Here is a 21,073-nt window from a genome sequence, read left to right on the forward strand (position 1 = left end):
TCGATCGGAACAAGGAACGATCAATGGATTCAAAAAGAAAGAGACAGAAAAAGATTACCCCATGCACGTGGGCTAGTAACGGCCTGTCAGCATCTACAAAATATAAAACGATAACATCAAAGGATAAACGTTTTGCCTTCTTTCGTGTTGATTACAGGTTGTTAATTGTAATTCTGTAGCCTAAGAACAATTCTCCTTCACCAAACTTCACTTATTTAGAATAGGATGATCATATAATTGAACTTCAATTGAAATGATTATTTAATAGATCGCATGGAAAGTCGTTATACTCCTATAAGTCGTTATCACCGGAAATCACGACACTCAAGTTTACATATTTGTTCTAAAACATTTGTCTTTATTCGAATTTTGATAATTGGTGTTGAAATACGAGAGGTTTCTGATACAATATCGAATTTGTTTGAGGTTTTTTCAATAATAGAAAAGTCAAACTTTGATCGCTTTGAGGGTTTACTCAACGAAACCCGATTGAGCTTAAATTTTGCATAGGGATTTTTTTCGAGAAGGCAAAACTTTTGAAAACTGCCGCATTTTAAAATTCAATGGTCAAACTTTTCCCTATATTCTATTGGCACCCTATTATGTATGCATGATAATGGGAATACCAGAAAATTGAAACAAGTTGGATGATGACAGTCCCAAAAAAGTTTGTTATAGTCAAAACACATCTGATTGTGTCGATTATTCATTCAAGAACAATATTATACAAAAATGATTTAAGACCGCCATACAACTCCTCCTGAGCGATGGCTGCTTGACGAGAGAATCATGTGTAACCAATGAAAAGATCTCAACAACGATCAAACCGTTGAAGAGGTCAAAACTTACTTAAACAGAATTACTTGGCATTGCCCCTAGCCAAGTAATTCTAATGAAACAAAAATCACGAGGCGAAAACAGTCAGAGAGCTGGAATTTCCCTTGTTAATTATTTAATTAATTTTAACCGTAGTGAGGTTGACAACTTAAATAGGATGTTTGGCGGAGGTGAAAATCATGTCACCCAATGCCTTATTTGCCAACGTTATGGCCATGGTTCAAAATTCTGTAACATGGACCCAAAATGCCTCATTTGTGGAGACTCTTCTCACAAAAAGGACACATGGCCTGTGAAAGAGAGTAAAAATTTTCGCTGTGCGAATTGAAACGGCAACCATATGTCAAATTTTTATCAATGCCTAGTCCGTTTGGCAATTGTTGAGGCAAGGCAAGGTTAACAAAACTCAATTTTCCAATTAAAACAAACTTCAAAACAAAATTCTTCAAGCGTACCAGTACCGCCCAGTTTTTCTACTCCTTTGCATACCCGTTTAACGTATGCACAGGTTAGAAGTAGTTCGAACATTCTACCACCTAATGTAGGTAGTTCGAAAATGACCGTTAATATGAGAAGTAAGCAAAACTCGGTAGAAAATAAAAATACACCTATTACTCTAGCTAATAGGGTAACTGGGATATTTTGCCCCACATGCATATTTTGGCCCACCCGGTAACATTTTACGCATTTTATCTGATGAATTCAATGAATATTAGAAAACTATGCATGCAACATTGAATAACACACCTAAGAATTATACTACACTATAACTTTCGGCGAAAAACTGGCTCTAGGTAGTGTTATTTTGGAATTAGTTCATACATATTCAAAGTCATGGCTGAGTCAACCCAAAGTCAAGAGGAAGTGGTAATATACAAGTCAACGTCCGAAGCTATTGTAACATATATGTTTGCTTTTGAAACAATTCGTTGTTGGAATAATATCAATAAAATGTCATAGAAACAGTTTGTATACTCTAACATGTTGGAAAAAGTTGAAAAAGTGGCTAAACGCATGGCCAAAATATGTTTGCCTCTTTCTGAAGCAAACATGTTTTGGCCATGCCAAGTTTTGACATCTCTTTGATTACCGTTCGGCCGTTGCACGTGAACAAAGAAGCAGCTTGTGACAATTTACCGGTAATTACTTCTTAATTTATCACATTTAACGATATGAAATTAGATGAGAATCCAATAAGCTATAAGCAAAATAATTTTATTTTTAGATGCCTAAAATTTACAAAAATTCACAGCAGAAGTATGTTCTCCTCAAACCCGCTATTTTTGCTCTAAAAATACCGATGATGATCTTAAATATAACTAGTCCAAACTATTTCCATACACGTCTGTAGATATAAAGGTGGGCCAAAGTAAAAATTTGGTGGACCAAAATATGTTTTTAGTACTTCGTAGAAATTTTGATATTTCTAGGATAATTTTCAATATATTGCATTGTTGAACGGTGAATATTAAAATAGACACTTATCTTTTAACAATGGTATAATAGAGTAGGTATTTATGTTGAAAAATTGTGTTTGTTTTTAATGAACACTTCCCAAAGCTGGCCATAATACTCAAAATATTTTTTCTAATGTCAACTGCCTGGGGCCTGTTACGGCAGGTAAACTTTCTTTTCTGCAACAGGCAATGTTCGATCTTATGAATGCCATGTTGCAGGCAAAATCCATGTTTGAAGCCATTCAAATTGGAATAAATTTTACAATTAAAGTTGTTTCTAATTTAAAATTTAGCACTGATTTTAAATAAAACAAAAAAAAAATTAAATTGGAATGCTCGCTCATTGAAGGCCAATGAGAATGAGCTTTTTAATTTTTTAACAGTAAATAATGTGCATATTGCAATTATTCCAGAAACATTTTTGAAACCTATCATCAAATTAAAATATGATCCCAATTATGTGGTTCATAGATATGATAGGATTTAGGGCTCCGGCGGTGGAGTTGCCATTGTTATTCTTCGCCGAATCAAACATCGTGCTCTTCCCCATCTTGAGACGAAAGTTATTAAAACTTTGGGAATTGAAGTTCAAACTGAACTTGGGATTTTATTTATTGACGCAGCAAATTTACCCGCGAGCACAAATATTATTTTAAAGGTGATTTACAAAAACTCATCAGAAATCGTTCAATTTTTTTTATAATCGGTGATTTAAAGGTTGAACATCGATCATGGAATAATTCTCAAAGTAATTCCAATGACAAAATTTTATTCAAAGATTGTTCTGCAGGATACTATTCTTTTTTTGTCTTCGAATAGTCCTATGTTTTTTTTTCTTCTGTAAGAAATCCATCAATTGATTTGGTGCCAACAGAAGTCATGTATGTAGTGTATTGATCACACATGCTGACTTTGATTCTGACCATCTTCCAATAACTTTTTCTTAATCCCATGAATCAGTTTTAAATCCAATGAACTCTGTTTTTAATTATTACGAGGCTAATTGGGAAAGATACAAAACTCATATTGAGAGTAATTTTAATAATGAGCTGGATTTGCAAAAACGAAGTGAATATTGATTCCGCTTTGGAAGCATTGAAATGTGCAATTATTGATGCCAGGAATTATTCTGTTCCAAAGGCTCAAGTGAAATTTGATACACCAATAATTGACGAAAACCTTCAACTTTTAATCCGTTTGAAAAATGTTCGCAGACGTCAATATCAACGTTCTCGTGACCCTGTTTTTAAAATTATTTATAAAGATTTGCAGAAAAAGATTAAACATAGATTTACTCTTCTGAGAAATCAAAATTTTGAGACTAAAGTTGAAAAATTGAAACCATATTCAGAACTCTTTTGGAAACTGTCGAAGATTCTTAAGAAACCTTCATGTTTCAAAAGATGGTGAACGTTTTCTTGTATCCGATGAACAAAAGGCTCAATGACTTGCTCAGCAGTTTGAGAGTGTTCATAATTCAAATTTGAATTTTGTGAGTCCAATTGAAAATGAAGTCACACGTCAATTTAATTTAGTTTCTTCCAAGATTTTTTTACCTGCAGAAAAAATTAAAACTAACTTGAATGAGATTAAATCATTTATTATTGATTTCAAAAATATGAAACACCTGGTGACGATGGAATCTTTAACATATTAATCAAACATCTCCCTGAGAGCACAATGGAATTTTTAGTAAAAATTTTGAATTGCTGCTTCAAAATTGCATATTTTCCCAAATTATGGAATAATGCACACATTACTCTAATTTTAAAGCCGAATAAGAATCCAACTGAGGTTTCAAGTTATCGACTAATCAGTTTACTTTCTTCAATAAGTAAACTGTTTGAGAGAATTATTCTTAACAGAATGATGTCAAACATCAACGAAAAATCAATTTTTGCAGATGAGCAGTTTGGATTTCGCCATGGGCATTCCACTACTCATCAATTGCCCAGAGTTACTAATAAGATACGAGTCATGAATCTGAAGGTTATTCCACTGGAGTTGCTCTTTTAGACATAGAAAAAGCATTCGACAGTGTTTGGCATAAAGGTTTGATTGCGAAATTGCAAACTTTTAATTTTCCAATTTTCCTAATCAAAATTTAAAAAAATTATCTTACTGATCGAGCTCTGCAGGTTGCCTATCAGAATCCAAAGTCTGATAGATTTCCTGTCAGAGCAGGTGTGCCTCAAGGTTCAGTCTTGGGTCCAGTCATTTACAACATATTCATTTCAGATCTTCCTGATTTGCCTCCAGGATGCACAAAGTCATTGTTCTGCGATGACACAAGCATTTCCGTAAGAGGAAAAGGTCTTCGAGTCATATGCAGTCGATTGCAGAAAAGTTTAGATATTTTTTCTTCCTACTTGCAAAAGTGGAAAATCTCTCCCAATGCTTTTGAACCTCAAATGATAATTTTTCCGCATAAGACTAGGGCTTCTTTTTTCAAGCCAAACAATACTCACGTTGTCAAGATGAATGGGGTTATTTTAAGTTGGTTTGACAAGGTTAAGTACTTGGGACTAATTTACGATAAAAAACTTATTTTAAAAGAGCACATTGAGAGTATACAAGCCAAGTGCATCAAATATACGAGATGTTTATATCCTCTCATTAACAGGAATTCTAAACTTTGTTTAAAGAACATACTTATAATTTACAAACAAATTTTTAGACCAGCAATGCTTTATGCTGTACCGATCTGGTCAAGTTGCTGTTCAACAAGGAAGGATTCAGAATAAATTTCTGAAAATGATTATGAAGCGTCCTCCTTGGTTTGGTACACTCGAATTACATGGACTTACTGATGTTGAAACATTAGAAGCTATGTCGAATAAAATTATTACTAATTTTCGACAAAAAACGTTACAATCCTCGATTTCTACGACAAGCTCTCTTTATAGCCAATAAGATAGCAATTAAGTTAGTCATAGGTTTACTTCCCTTTTTTCGACAAGTAGGTTTAAATCCCTTCGAATGATAAGTCCTAATTGCGAAAGCAAACAAATCCTAATAATTAAAATTACAAATTTCTAATAGTGTTGAGAAGTCACCATTTGTGATTGGATACACATACTCATTATTTACTAATATTTATCATAAATACATAAAAAAAATGTGTAACCAATCACCAAGTAAGAAAGTTTGACTTTGTGATGCTTAGCCGATAGCAACCACCTCAACCAAGTGTGTATTCGTTACGAAAGCGGTCGGCTATAATGACACGGTTCGCAATACGGGTGCATACTTTATTTATATTAATTAGTTATTTGATTATTATGGATGAAATACATAAAATATGTTATTCCGTTTATTTTAGGTTTCCCAATGTCAAAACATATGTATGATTCATTACACATAAACTGGAAAGTTAAGCTTGACCAGCAGTTACGGTAAGTGTCATGAATGTTGTTTTTTAAGTTTTGATAATAGATAGATTTTTTTTACGTTTTCTCTAGTGAAATGTTTGTAGATAATAGCACTAGTGAATTTCTCAAGCCGGGAACCCTCATAAAACCAAAGAAGCTTTGTAAAACCCTCAGATATATTGCAGAAAAGGGAGGCAACTCATTGTATAATGGTAAACTTGGAGAGGATTTCGCAGAAGATCTCAAGGAAATAGGTAGTATTATTACCAAGGACGATTTAGATTCCTATAGGTATGATATGAGATTATATAGATGGTGCATAGTCACGAAAAGAACATAGTATTGGGGAATAGTATGATTATATTACTGACAACCTGTCAAAATCTAATTATGTAGTAATGGAAAAATTGTTCACGTGAGAAGATATTTTTCCACCGGATGTTATTGAAAAAAAAACCTAAATTAATACACCCAGCGGCCAGACCCAGCCTTTCTCATTCAAACTTATTATTTGTAAAAATAGATTTACATGAATGCTTAAGGTGACTTCGAGTCACCACTTCGAATTTTCCAAAGCACAAGACTCGGAAATAGTTAATGCGTTCCCTGTGAAAATGCTATTTTATGTTTGCTGTGGTGAAGCAAGTCGGCCATTTTGGGATTCAATGAGGTTTCACCTTAAATCCAATTAAGGTATATGCGCTTTTTGGGTTATAGATATATTGATGTTGTAATTGAAGCATAAAATATGAAATTTGACGTCATGAACGAAGAAACGTCATTAAGAAATAGCCAAATAAATAAAATGACTCTTAATTTCGAACAATTTAATAACGAGCGATAGCGGGAACGTTCAAATAGTACGATACCACATTTAAAATATGTTGAGGCCATATATATTGACCAAAGCAGGTATAGTTTTAAATAGTCTTTGAATTTCTTTTCTTTCCAAAACTTTTGAACCACATATCAAATTGTTATGAAGTTTGTTATTTGTAAGTTTGAGAGTTGACTCGTTCGTATGACACAAGTTATGTTCAAATAAGTCGTGTAATACTTGAGATAATAGACTTTCGTTGTTTTAACAATTTAATATAAAACGGTTGCTTAAGTTCGGTTACAATCAAATAAAACGGGAACTTATAGGACAGCCAAACTTTGAAACCACGTGTTCAATCTTAATTCATCAGTTAACCCTTAACTAGCCTGTTTATCCGATATCAATATTATTCAAATCGGTTGTGTAGTTTTTAAGATAATGAAGTTTCATGATTTTCACATTCCGATACATTACAGACGAAATTACTATCCGATTACAGCAAAAATCAATAGCGTGTTATGAGGCAGCTAGACCTTTCATTTGACACTAATTTTGTGGAAATCGGTTCAAGCATCTCTGAGAAAAGTGAGTTTATGTAGTCTTCGGAATATGTTTCTTTTCATAGCTGGTTTTCACATTTTTAAACATAACACGCAGAGTAATAATCCGTTTGCAAAAAAATCAATACGGTCTTATGGGGCAACAAGACCTTCCATATGACATTGATTTTATGAAAATCAGTCCAGCCATCTCTGAGAAACATAAGAAACATAGTCTCCAGAACACGTTTCTTTCCATAACTTCTGAACCACAAGTTCAATCTTCATGAAATTCAACAGTTAAAGGTTTTTTGGTAGCCCGTTCATTTGAAATTAATTTTGTTCAAATCGGTTGTGTAGTTTCTGAGATATTGATGTTTCGTTATTTTTACATTTTGATACATTACCTCTAAACTAGAAATCAGATTACAATAAAATTCAATAGGGTCTTATGGGGCAACTAGACCTTTCATTTGCAATTAATTTTATTGAAATCGGTTCAGCCATCTCTGAGGAAATCGAGTGAGATTGGGAGAGCGTTACACACACACAGACACACACACGCATACACTCACATACAGAAAATGCTCAGCTCGTCGAACTGAGTCGAGTGATATACGACATTCGGCCCTTTTGAGCACTTTTATACCTTTAGTTTTTGCAGTGATTGCTATACCTTTCTAGGAGAAAGGCAAAAAGTTTGCATTATAATTGAAAATTCATGTATGACTAGTTAAACGTTCTCTTTGATGGTCGGGATCAAAAGTTTCAAAATTAAGATTTTTTTTGAAGCATATTTATTATTTATTTTTTAGTCTTCAGTAAAATACAGTACAGACATTACAGTACAGACCTAGTTTTAATTAAATAATAGCTTTTCTAAATCCAGATTTGCTTAGAATACACAACACAGAGCAGTGTCAATATGGAAGACACCGAAACTAGTAAACGAATATTTTCGACGATTTTGTATCCACTGGCTGTTGGATGCACCAGCTGGAACAATTTGTTGATTCAAACTCGAAGGCGCAACATCGATGAAAATCGTAGCATAGGTTCACTTTCCACATAAAAAAGATCAACTGAAACTCGACCACAATCAACTCACTCGCTACCGTTTGCCATCATTCACTCAAGTAAATTGAATATATTATTGCTGTGTGAAGTAGGTACTTCATTTTCCATAAAGGTGATAATGATGTTTACACACAGAAGTCTTTCGTACAGTTTGTAAAGAGGAGGTCCAGAATTTTGTTGATATTTTACATGGTTTATTTGGTGTAGGCAAAGTACCTAGATAACCAGAAGTCGTATAAAACCTAAATTAATCCACCTAGTGGTCATACCCAGCCATTCTCATTCAACTTTTATTTTTGTAAAAATAGAACTTGCACATGAACATGAACGTTTCAATCTAATAAATGTATATTAACTCTTTATTTATTTATTTTATTTATTTATTAGTATTTGTATCTCGTAACTTAAGACTTCTGTCTTTTTAATATTACATTGTTAACTTTTTTGAAGTAGAATAGGCATCACACAAAAAATACCAGATAGTAAAGAAACCTCATGACAAAAACTACTCAAATAACAATAATACTTGAATAACTACTTATTTGAAATGCTCAAAACATCCTCTTCTAAATGCTGTGCAAAAAGGTATGTTTTCCAAACTATTGGGTAATGAATTCCAGTGTACTACACCTCGTACGAAAAATGAGTTTCCGTACATTGACGTGCGATGTCTTGGTATAATAAATTTCAAGGAACGATTACTTCGGGTCATATGTAATTTTCTATGTAGATAACCAGATTGCTTCGTTTTCAACAAACCATGTAGAAATAGGCAACTACGCAGCTTACTAAAATTTTCCAAAGTACAACCGATTAGGCGATACTGAAGGTGGGAGACACGAGAAAACCTGTTTAAGTTGAACACATAACGCACACATGAATATAACGCAACTTTTAGCTTATTAAAAACAGTGACTGGAACATCGTCAAGCAAAAAATCACATGCCAAAAAATGGGGATAAATTAAACTCTTAAAAAGTTTCAATTTTGTGTTAGTTGCGAGGAACGCTGTTGTTGTATAAAGCGAGCGTAAACATTTATAAATTTTACCACATTGTGAGAGCACATATTTATCCCAACCAAAATTAGATTGGATGCGAATACCCAAACTAACAGCATCCTCAACAAATGAGACAATTTCATTGCCTAGAAACAACACCGGTTTCAAGGTACCATGTAAAGAGCCATTGTCAATAAAAACTGCGTTTGTTTTTGTACAATTCAATGTGAGCTTATTTCTTGCAGACCAATCAAATACTCGTTTTAAATCAGCATTAATTTTATGAGCTATTTCTACAGCCGAGTTATTACTACATCCATAATATAACTGGACATCATCCGCAAACAGATGAATCTTGCAGTTTTTGATGACTTCAGGAAGGTCATTTATGTATAAAGAAAACAAAATTGGTCCCAGAATAGAACCTTGTGGGACTCCGGATGATACAGGCAGAAACTGAGAAAGTATTCCATTATTGAAGACTGCTTGAGATCGCCCACTCAGATATGAATTTATCAGATTTGATGCATGTAATGAAAGTCCAAAGTTTGATCTCAGTTTTTGACATAAAATTGTATGTGACACTGTGTCGAAAGCCTTCGAAAAGTCTAATAAAATTAGAACAACGGGCCGACCACCATCAAGTACAAGACCAATATCATCAATTATTTTTAGCATCGCGGTTTTTGGGCTGTGTTTAGTCCGATAGCCGGACTGAAACTGATTTAACAGGTTCTTCCTGGTTATATAATCACAAAGGTTCATTTTGATTATTTTTTCAAAAATCTTAGACAAAGCGCAAAGGATGCTTATGGGTCACAGATTATCTATCGTGTTAGAGTTGGATTTTTTCTTAATAGGTATAATCTTGGATTTTTTCCAAGCATCAGGAAAAACACTTGTTGTGATTATAAAATTGAAAAGATGTGTTATAGGCTCAACCAAAATAGGGCAAATATTTTTTATGAATTTCATTGGTATTAAATCGACTCCCATAGCATTAGAATTAATTGAGTACATAGCTTTAATGACATCAATTTGATTAACTCCACCAAAATAAAAAGCATCGTTATTGAATTCGTATGTTCCGAGGGTACTAGAGAAAGGCGAGTTGTTTTGAGAAAAATGACTACAAAATTTGTGATTAATTTCATCAGCAGTGAAATTGTTCGGTGTTTGCGATGATGATTGACCAACTCCTAGAGTTTTCAGTTTTTTCCACAATTCCTTAGGAGGCACATTCATGTCAAGGCGGGAGGTAAAATAATTTTGTTTAGCTGTGCGAATAAGTCGGTTTACCTGATTTCGAATTCTTTTAAACTCAAGATGAACATCCGAATTTTTACTTCTTTTCCATTCCTTACAATATTCCGTACAATATATCACGGTTAACAATTGCCATACTTATGGTTGTATTGAACCAAGGATTACGCTTTTCGTGACACGAAACAGTACGGGTGGGAACAAAAGTATCGTGAAGATTCAACAATACTTCATTGAAAAATTCCAACTGCAAATTAGGGTCATCAATTCGGTAGAAAGCACTCCAGTCAAATGCATTGAAGGCTTCTAGCAACGGATCAATTTGTATGGCGTTATAATCACGATACTGAACTACCTTAGGAGTGTGTGAAAAAGAGAAATCAAGAGATGCGAAAATTAAATCATGGTTGGAGAAAACGGGTGCTTCGATTTGGTTGAACCGTAACACTTTCGATGGATCATTAGTCAGGGTTAAATCTAACAATGACGCTGCATTTCTATGAAAAAAAGTTGGTTCATTACCTAAACAGTGTAGGCAATGAGTGGTAATAAGACTGTTAAGCCTGACAGTTTTCGGTGATGAATTATTTAGCAGATTTGTGTTAAAATCACCTAAAAAGAAAATGTGTTGATAGGCAGATCCATATGTAGACAGTATGTTCTCCATAATATCTGTACAGTCCAACTCAGGAGGGTTGTAAATTGCAGATATCATAAGTTTTTGGTTTTGAACAAATACTTCAATTGTAATGAATTCCGTGCAGGCAATGCCTGTCTGATTATTTGACTTGGTAAGCATATTAAAAGCAAGATTATTTTTAACATATATTACGATCCCACCTCCAAGCCGCCCGATGCGGTCATGTCTAATTATATTGTAGCCGTCGATAGCTATAACTGTGTTATTGATGGTTTCATTCAACCAGGTTTCACTCACACATACAATATCAACATTACTAATGGTCACAATCTGCCGTAACTCCTCAATTTTACATAGTTTCCGCGCACAAATACTCTGGCTATTTACACAACATATGGATAGTTTTCCATCATACAATGCGGATTTCATTACGGTACCAGGAATGCACCAGCTCGTCGAAGTGTAGGGACCAGACTCATTATCCATTGGGTAAAATTGAAGACGACACAGCAAAATAGAAAAAGTAGTTATTGAGCATTTCATCGAAAACAAATTTAACCTTCTTCATTACTAATAACATATTATCGCTAAATATGTGATGCAAACAGTAACAACAGCTTATTTAGGTTTCTACTCCATAATCAGCGGTTTCCAAGTATGAACAACTCAGCAGCAGCAAGTCAACCAGCAGGCCAGCCAGCACCAACAGCAACGGCAGCATCACGAACAGACTTTTAGGAGAGGAATGCCAGGAACGCAGGGATAGGAGAGAAAGGAAAAACAGAAACTAGAAAGGATAGGATTTAAACTGGTCGGTTAAAATCACTCTCTGACGATACAGCAATCTCTTTATCTTCTCCACTTCTCTTCACGAACAATAATCCACCACGCGTGAACACCTTCCTTCTTTAGTTTCAGGGCTTTAGATCGCAAGTCTCTGACGCACGGTCCTAAGTTTTCGTTGATGTATATGCGTGTATTGACGGAGAATCCTATCTCCGAGAGTGACAGTAAGCGAGATCGTAAGTAACGGGAGTAAAACTCATTGCGCTGGACAGTTATTGCAAATTGAAGCATAATCATGTATACTTTGCCAGTAGCCACTGGTCCTTTAGAGAGCCGACGGATATCTACCAGTGGAAAATTATTCTCAGCGTATCCCAGAGCCTTGCACCATAAGTGAAAGTAGGACAGCAGGTTTTCGCCATCTACAAACGGAATTCCACTAACTATCAGGTCGTTCATGCGAGAGCTTCGATCTAGTGCCAATGATGTATCTTTGTTGGCTTTATCGATCGATGAAGAGATTGCAGTGAACGTACGTTTATTTTCCTCTCGTAGTTTCTCCATATCCGAGACGATATCATCCCGAAGAGTACTCAGCTGAGATTTTAGAGATGAGAGAGAAGCACCCAATTTTTTGAAGTCCTCTTTAGAAGATTGTTGGTAGCTAGTCAGTTGGGATTGCATTAGATTTGCGAGATCCGCAACGGTCATTTCACCGTCAGGTTTGCTGACTGGATTGTTGCGTAGCCGTGTTTGTGGTGTCGTCATGGCGGGATTCAATATATACACAGGTTATAACTGACCGAATGGATGCCTTTGTCCTCCGCACAAGTAAGTTTATTGGAAAATAATGACAACAAAAAGCACCTTTCTCTGCTACAAACCCCTGGCGATAAGGCAGCAACCAGGTATTAAGTGGACCGTTAGCACTCGATCTTCAACTACATTAACTTCAGAGGATTTTTACGTGGGAAAAACAACTGTTTTTATGTTTGCACCGCGACAGTTAACTTTACGTGCACCACATTCTACTCCGTGTTGCCAGATATATAGGTTCTACAATATTGATGTTGTAATCAATACATATAAAAATGCAGTCCGGTCTGTCTGCCTGTCTGTCTGATCCATATAGGCTCGAAAACTACCGAATCGATCGACGTGAAAATTTGTATGTAGGGGTTTTAGGTCCCGATAAAGGTTCCTATGACAGTTTGAGACCTCTCCCTCTTCTGGAAAGGAGGGGTCCAATACAAATGAAACATACATTTCTGCACAATTCAAGAACAAACCAAGCAAATGAAACCGAATTTGGCATGTGGATGTTTTAAAGGGTAATAAATATGTCCATAATGGTTCGACGCCCCTCCCTCTTATTTCTGCACATCTCGCGAACTAATCAACTAAATGGAACCATATTTGGCAGGTAAATGTTTTTAGTGGTAACAAATATGTTTCATAATCGACCTCAGGCAACATTTTGAATTGTAAGATGGCAACTTCCGGTTCTAGAAAACAACCAAAAATGGCCGATTTCCACCCAATATAATAATATCCGGATCTAGAATGATACATAGGAGCTAAAATCGACCACAGATACCATTTTGAATTCTAAGATGGCGACTTCCGGTACTGGGTGTTATTCGATCATTTTCTGCTGTTTCCCAGGAACATGTGTTTCCAGAAGGGAGGGACGTCGAACCATTATAGACATATTTGTTACCTCTAAAAACATTCAACCAAAATGACGCTCAGAGGCCAGAAATTATTTTAAATACCATTTTGAAATCCAAAATGGCGACTTCCGGTTTGTAAAACAGCCTAAAATAACCAAATGCCATCCAATATGAGTATCTCTGGAACCAGAATGATGCAATGAGCTAACAATTGACCTCAGGCACCATTTTGAATTGCTAAATGGCAGCTTCTAGGAAACAGTCGAAAATGACCGAATAATAATCAATATGGATATTTCCGTAATCGAGATGATGCATAGAAACCAAACATTGACCCTGGACACCATTTTGAATTTAAAGACGACCACTTTTAGTTTCTGGAAAACAACCAAAATAACTAGATACCCCCCAATGTGGATATTTGCGGTGTCAGATTGATGCCAGAAAATCTGCTGAAAATGACCGAATAGCACCTAATATGAATATATAATAGACTTTCGTTGTTTTACTAACAATTTAATACATAACGGTTGCTTAAGTTCGATTATAGTCAAACGTAATGGGAACGTATAGGGCAGCCAAACTGTAAAACCATGTGTGCAATCATAATTCGTCAGTTATTCCTGAGCTAGCCCGCTCATCTGATAATAATATCAATCAAATCGGTTATGTAGTTTCTGAGATAATGAAGTTTCGTGATTTTCACATTTCGGTACATTACAGACGAAGTTACAGTTCGATTACAGTGAATTTCAATAGGGTGTTATGAGGCAGCTAGACCTATAAACTGACACTAATTTTGTGGAAATCGGGTCAGCCATCTCTGAGAAAAGTGAGCGAGTCCGAGTAGTCTTCGGAATATCTTCCTTTTCATAGCTGGATTTCACATTTTATAACGAAACAGGCAAGGTAATAGTCCGATTGCAAAACAAATCAATAGGGTGTTATGGGGTTACTAGACCTTCCATTTGACACTGATTTTATGAAAATCGGTTTAGCCATCTCTAAGAAACATGAGTGAGATAAAACAGTCTTCAGAACACGTTTCTTTCCATAACTTTTGAACCACATATTCAATCTTCATAAAATTCAAAAGTTAAGGGTATTTCAGGTAGCCCGTTCATTTGGAACCAATTTCGTTCAAATCGGTTGTGTAGTTTTCGAGATAATGAACTAGAAATCCGATTACGATAAAATTTAATAGGGTCTTATGGGACATCAAGACCTTTCATTTGCTAATAATTTCATGAAAATCGGTCCAGCCATCTCTGAGAAAAGTGAGTGAGAATAAAAATATGCACATACACACACACATTCTCTCTCTCTCTCTCTCTCTCTCTCTCTCTCACACACACACACACACACACACACACACACTGCGTAATGCTTTCTCGGTAAAGTAAAATACCGAACAACTTGAAAATATTTTGGTTTACCGTTGTTCGGTAAAAAAAATTATTGAGAAATCGGAAACTCAACGTGTTTACCGCAATATCGTAAATTTGTTTACCGAAAAAATCCGTAAAACCGAAAATTTCCGAGTTCAGTAAACTAAAATACCGGATCTCGGAAACCTGACATTCAGGGCCGGATTTACGATTGTGGGGGCCCGGGGCCCAGTTATAGTGGGGGCCCCGAAATAAAACAAAACCTTTTTTTTATCGTACGAGTTAAAAACATTTATTTGCTATTGAAAAGTTATCAAAAATTTGTTAATTTTTTTTCTTTCGTGTTGTTTTGCAGAAAACTTATTAATTAAATAATCAACATTCAACTCCTTCAGTATACTCGTACTCGAAACTTAATAATGCTAAGACTGCCTTTCATTCTCCACAGTCGTACGCAACCTATTTTTAATTAGTTTCATCTTCGATTTTTTTTTTCTTGACACCTGAAAAAAAACCTAATTTGAAAAAATTGCGATCCAAAGGCAAAAATTTGCACACAATTTGAGCAAAGCGCGTGTGTTTGAGCGCATTTTGCAAAGCACATCTGGTGTTCCTGATTCGGACAAGTTAGCAAAAGCAATGCATTAAAAAAAAACTTGTGGGTTATTTCCTTTCTCTGCTTTATCTCCCATGCGCGCTGGTTCGATTCAAATGGTGTGTTAATGTGTGTCATTCCAAGAGAATCCAAGGCAGGGATGCCACATATACAGATTTTTCTGTATTTTACAGATTTTTGAACTAAAAAAGCAATACAGAATCTGTATTACAGAATTACAGAATATTGTCAAAAATACAGATTTTACAGAATCTTTTGCTATTCGAAATGAAATCAATTTTTTGGAAGGTTAAATTCAATTCAACGACTTTCAAACTTTTGTGAAAAAACCTGATGCTGTTTATGTTAGTATCGTTGCAGAAGAAGAGGGATGAGGCTTGGACGAAGGCGGAAAATAACGTTTCAAAATATTTGACGGGATTTCTATTTAAAATTTGTGAAACAAATTGCAAAGCTGTTCGATTTTATCGATTCTGTTGAAAAAACGGTAGCTTTATTCAATTCTAAACATTCGTGAAATAGGAAAATTTAAATGATTTGATTTCCAAAATTCGTAACAGTAACTGATCGACAAGACATGAATAACGAGTTTTACTCGCTAAGAACAAACTTTTTGACCGGAAGATTCGATGAAACAGATGACTTAACTTGGTCTGAGTAGTTGGACGTCACAATGCCAATGGTGAATTCATGTTTTCGTTACTGAGATCATTTGTGCGAATTTTTCCAATAATTCCACATTCTCCGGCTTTTGTAGAACGCATATTTTCAATATATAATTGCAGCAAGTCTGAAGCCAGAAATCTCATGGCCCCTAAGCTTATGAGCTCAATTTTAAAAGCTAAAAGCTACGTTGCTAACCAAGCAGGAGCTACTAGAATTAAATTAACAAAAACATGCATGAACATCACGTAAAGATAAATAAGCAATATCGTGTTCAGTTACTACATTTGATTAACTCGCCTAATTATAAGTTTGGAACCAATAAAAAATTAGGCCAAAGCAGAAAATGGTGATTTGTTTCAATATATTCTTTAAGGAAGAAGATTTTCATGCAACATTTTTAGTTTGCTGGATACAGATTTTTTATATAGATTTTTTAGCCCGTGAAACAGATAATACAGACATTTTCGAGCAAAAATACAGAAATAAATGTGGCAACCCTGATCCAAGGTGAGCTCTTATGGATGTAGTTGTGATATTGGCGCTAGCGAAAAAATAACACTGAAAGAAAGTGCCAGATTGAAATGGTCTGATCAAATTTTCTTACTGTAAATCGAACTTCTGATTAAATTTCATTTTTTAAAGAGAAAAAATCTTTTCCTCAATTTGTGGGGGCCCCGGGCCCCCTGCCCCCCCCATAAATCCGGCTCTGCTGACATTATTCAACCAAGATTTCGTCGAACATAAACGCTCTTACCGAAATTCCTGAAAACTGAGCAGTCAGAATAACGCGTGTTTCACAAACAGTTTTTTCGAGTCCGGGTGTAGAAAAAAGGAGCAGGTTTTGCGGCTGCTTATTATTATATAAAGAAATCTGCAATGATCTGAATAACTAAAATATTGAGTGAGTATACACAATGCTCCAATGCTGTATTTAGTTGAATCAGTTGACTTAGCAATTAATAAATTAATTTGTAGATTTAATCGTTTTGATCATATTCTGGGTTGTCTAAAAAAATCGCAAAATACGTACCTCAGTGAATTTTACCGAAGTCCTCATAATAATTTGACCGTTTAAATTTCAGAGTAGCTCGGCGAAACATTACCGAGAATCTCGTTAAAGTTTGACAGGTTTTTGATTTTTACTTTTACAGAATCTCGGTGTTTTGATGTATTGTCGAGATTTTTACCGAGATCTGTTGAAATCTCTTTATTTTGTTTTACCGCATTCGGTGATAATATCTAAGTGTGTATGACTGCATATTGTTCCTCGTATAAATGCACAAATAAAATTAGGTTTCTTCGCAGTAGAGTTGTGTACAGTGCTAAGCCTAATTGCAGTGAGAAATTGTAGGTTTTCTTATTTGTGTGATCCACGTTGACGTTGATATTTTTTGAAAAATTCTATAACTGTTGTAAGAGGATTGCATAATGAATTTTATACAATTTGCTTTCTCGTGACAGTCAAAATCGTCTATTATGAAACATGAAATCGTTGAGTAGTAAAGAATGATACCATTTTCATATCGAATTCAATCCAAATAAAAATTTTCCTTCCAGCAACTCTGGTTTTCAAAATCGAGTTCCTGAAAGCTTTAACCTATTCCCGGTGGCACCTGACATCTAAACTTTGATTGAAGCTTAACAGTTATACAGTCCCTCTACAATTATGGGTCAGTCAACGTGATGTCTGAATGATCAAAAATAGATATAAAATCGGAAAAGTTTTTTGATTTGAATGATCCTTGCACACGTATTGACCTTAGCAAACTGAGCATTTTTCACAGATGCAGAGATTTTTTACACCCATGAGTTACATTCTAAAAGGACGTATGTCTTTTGGCATAGGTTTTATTCGAAGCGTTGTAGTCCAGAAACCGTTGGATGTATTGAAAAACTGTCTGAGAATGAGTTGTAGGGAATCAAAAATGCATTACAAAGAAATTATACACTGTACAAAAAAATAATTTTTTTTACCAAAGAAAATTAAAAATAAACAATTAATTTCAATTAAAAAAAGAGTTGAAATTTTTTAATTTTTTTTTAATAAACTTGACGTTAAATCGCAACTTTTTAAAAAAAGTCCAGGATGGAGAAATGAAAAATATTTTTTTTATGGTAGATTGATTTTTTTATAAAAATTTTAATTCAAACATTTTTCAAAATATTTATATTCTGATGATTTTAAAAGATGCAAAGAGTCATTTTGAATCAAAAAGCTCTTGGTAGTTAACATTCTAAATGCATTGGTTTTCATGTTATTTCTCATTTAGGCTCGAAAAATTATTAAAATTTAGGAAAATACATGTTTTTCTTAATTTGTCCGTGGTTCTCCAGAAAAAACCATAAGTTCATTGGAATGCATGATCAAAAATATACAATTCATAGTTTGACAACAAGACGATTGGGTGAACGGTTCTCAAGAAAAGATTTCACACACTATAACAACTTCACCATCTTTCAAATTATTTTTTGCTTCGCTCATGTAAGTCGACTGTTGAGTTTTTATGTGATCGTGGGATATCAACTTTTACAAGTTTTCACAAAAATAAGATACAAATTCATCAATTGGTTTCACAAGTGTCTCTATATTACATCGATCTGTTGCAATCAACTGTTCGAAAGGTATTTCTCTCACACAACGTTCTTCAAGTTCTTTGAAAAAAACTGTTTCCAAAATCCAAATGGCTTAGGCAATGTTCACATTTGCGGAGATAACAATATTTGGATCGTGTAGTTGAGCTACATAATAGTTGTTCAAAGTAAAATTTAGAATCATTTTGGAATGAATATTTCGTTAGACTGTGTATCATCAATTCAGTATTCTCGTGATCAGTACAAACACAAATATTATGATATCCTGAGCTTCCAAGTAATTTACAATGCTTAGGTTTCAAAGCTCTACAAGAAAACAAAAACAATATCGCACGGTTAGCCTTGGGGCTAATAGCGGTCTCGATCAACTAGATTAGTTGAGAGATTTCGTTATCGATATTGTTTTTTTGGCACATTTTGCATGTGTAGGATAGTACAACGATACACCGTGCCCCAGTGCTGAGTCAAGAAACTTTCCAGCTCGAAAAGATCCTCGACTCGATCGGGAATCGAACCCAATATCACAACCGTGTGGGAGAGCTAGCCGACCGACATCGCTAACCACAGAGCCACGGGGACCACAAGCTCTACAAGAAATCAACCCAATATCAGTTTTGCTGATATCTTTAAAATAAACGTAAGCCTCACGAATTGAATTCATTGAGAGTCGCTTTTGCACATGTTGTCGCTTACCATCTTTTCTCACTGAAACGTAGTCCCTTTGTCCTGGCATGGCTCTACTGACCTGGTCACTGTCATAAAACTGCCATACCTCGTTTTTTACTTCCAGGGACAATCCATGTCCAAGCCTCACGTCAGGAATAGCCAATATTCTACTAACCTCTGATGCGCCGAGCCTGTTTCACAATGTATTCCGTTGTTTAAAACTTTTCTGTTACCGTGTGTTGGTTCCAAGATTTCGGTAGAACCGAAAGTATTCTCATTTTATCTTCCCTCGAGCATTCGAGCGCAGTAAATTTTTCTTTTAACCGCAAAATCACCTCGTCGAAGTCTCTCGCCTTACGTTTCAATAAATCCAGGTCATCTTCAGCATCAAAATCGAAAATGTTTTCGCCTTTCTCCTAAAAAGGTATAGCAATCCCTTGCAAACCCGAAAGTATAAAAGTGCTCCAAAGGGTCGAATGGCATTTATCACCCGATTCAGCTCGACGAGCTGAGCATTTTCTGTATGTGTATGTGTGTGCAGATTTTTATTCTCACTCACTTTTCTCAGAGATGGCTGGACCGATTTTCATGAAATTAATTGCATATGAAAGGTCTTGTTGTCCCATAAGACCCTATTGAATTTTATTGTAATCGGATTTTTTGTTTCGTGGTTATATATCAAAATGTAAAAATCATGAAACATCATTATCTCAAAAACTAAACAACCGATTTGAACAAAAATGATTTTAAATGAACGGGCTACCTGAAATACCAATAACTTTTGAATTTCATAAAGGTTGAACTTGTGGTTCAAAAGTTATGAAAACATATGTGTTCTGAAGACTGTTTAATCTCACTCATGTTTCTCAGAGATGGCTGAACCGATTTTCATAAAATCAGTGTCAAAACCAGTGTAGACCTTCGTAGTTGCCCCATAAGACCCTATTAATTTGTTTTGCAATCGGACTATCACTTTGCCTGTTATGTTTAAAAATGTGAAATCTAGCTATGAAAAGGAACACATTCCGAAAACTATTTGGACTCACTCACTTTCGCAGAGATGGCTGACCCGATTTCCACAAATTTAGTGTAAATTAATGAGTCTAGCTGCCTCATAACACCCTATTAAATTTTACTGTAATCGGACTGTAACTTCGTCTGTAATGTACCGAGATGTGAAAATCACGAAACTTCATTATCTCAGAAACTACACAACCGATTTGATCAATATTATTATCATATGAGCGGGCTAGTTAAGAGTTAACTAATGAATTAAGAATGAAAACGTGGTTTCAAAGTTTTGCTGCCCTATACGTTCCCATTTCATTTGATTATAATCGAACTTAAGCAACCGTTATGTATTAAATTGTTAATAAAACAACGAAAGTCTATTATCTCAAAGATGACATGACTTATTTGAACATAACTAGTGTCATACGAACGAGTCATCTCTCAAACTTACAAATAACAAACTTCATAACTATTTGATATGTGGCTCAAAAGTTATGGAAAGAAAAGAAATTCAAAGACTATATAAATTTATACCTGCTTGGATCGATATATGTGGCCTCAATATAATTTAAATGTGGTATCGTACTATTTTAACGTTCCAAATTCATTGATTCCTTGCGATGTGTTTAAAGTCAAAGTCGAATAACAAATCGTTTTAAATGATTGGTTTT

At 34.9% G+C, this 21,073-nt stretch overlaps 1 protein-coding gene across 5 annotated transcripts in view; it reads left to right on the plus strand.

Annotated features, from left to right (window-relative positions):
• The window catches only part of LOC129733821 (glutathione hydrolase 1 proenzyme-like), an 840,124-nt gene that overhangs the window by 311,454 nt on the left and 507,597 nt on the right, over positions 1 to 21,073 (plus strand). For 4 of the 5 annotated variants that reach the window (XR_008729724.1, XM_055695340.1, XM_055695339.1 and 1 more), the window contains exons 5-6: positions 5,617 to 5,689; positions 5,756 to 5,956. Coding sequence is in view for 4 of the 5 variants with exons in the window: in XM_055695340.1 (XP_055551315.1) it covers positions 5,617 to 5,689; positions 5,756 to 5,956 (274 nt within the window). In the remaining variant the exon portion in view is untranslated. The remainder of the gene's footprint in view (positions 1 to 5,616; positions 5,690 to 5,755; positions 5,957 to 21,073) is intronic. The other variant, XM_055695341.1, reaches the window with a different exon arrangement.

This window comes from Wyeomyia smithii, chromosome 1, assembly GCF_029784165.1.
Source record: "Wyeomyia smithii strain HCP4-BCI-WySm-NY-G18 chromosome 1, ASM2978416v1, whole genome shotgun sequence".
Classification (NCBI taxonomy): domain Eukaryota; kingdom Metazoa; phylum Arthropoda; class Insecta; order Diptera; family Culicidae; genus Wyeomyia; species Wyeomyia smithii.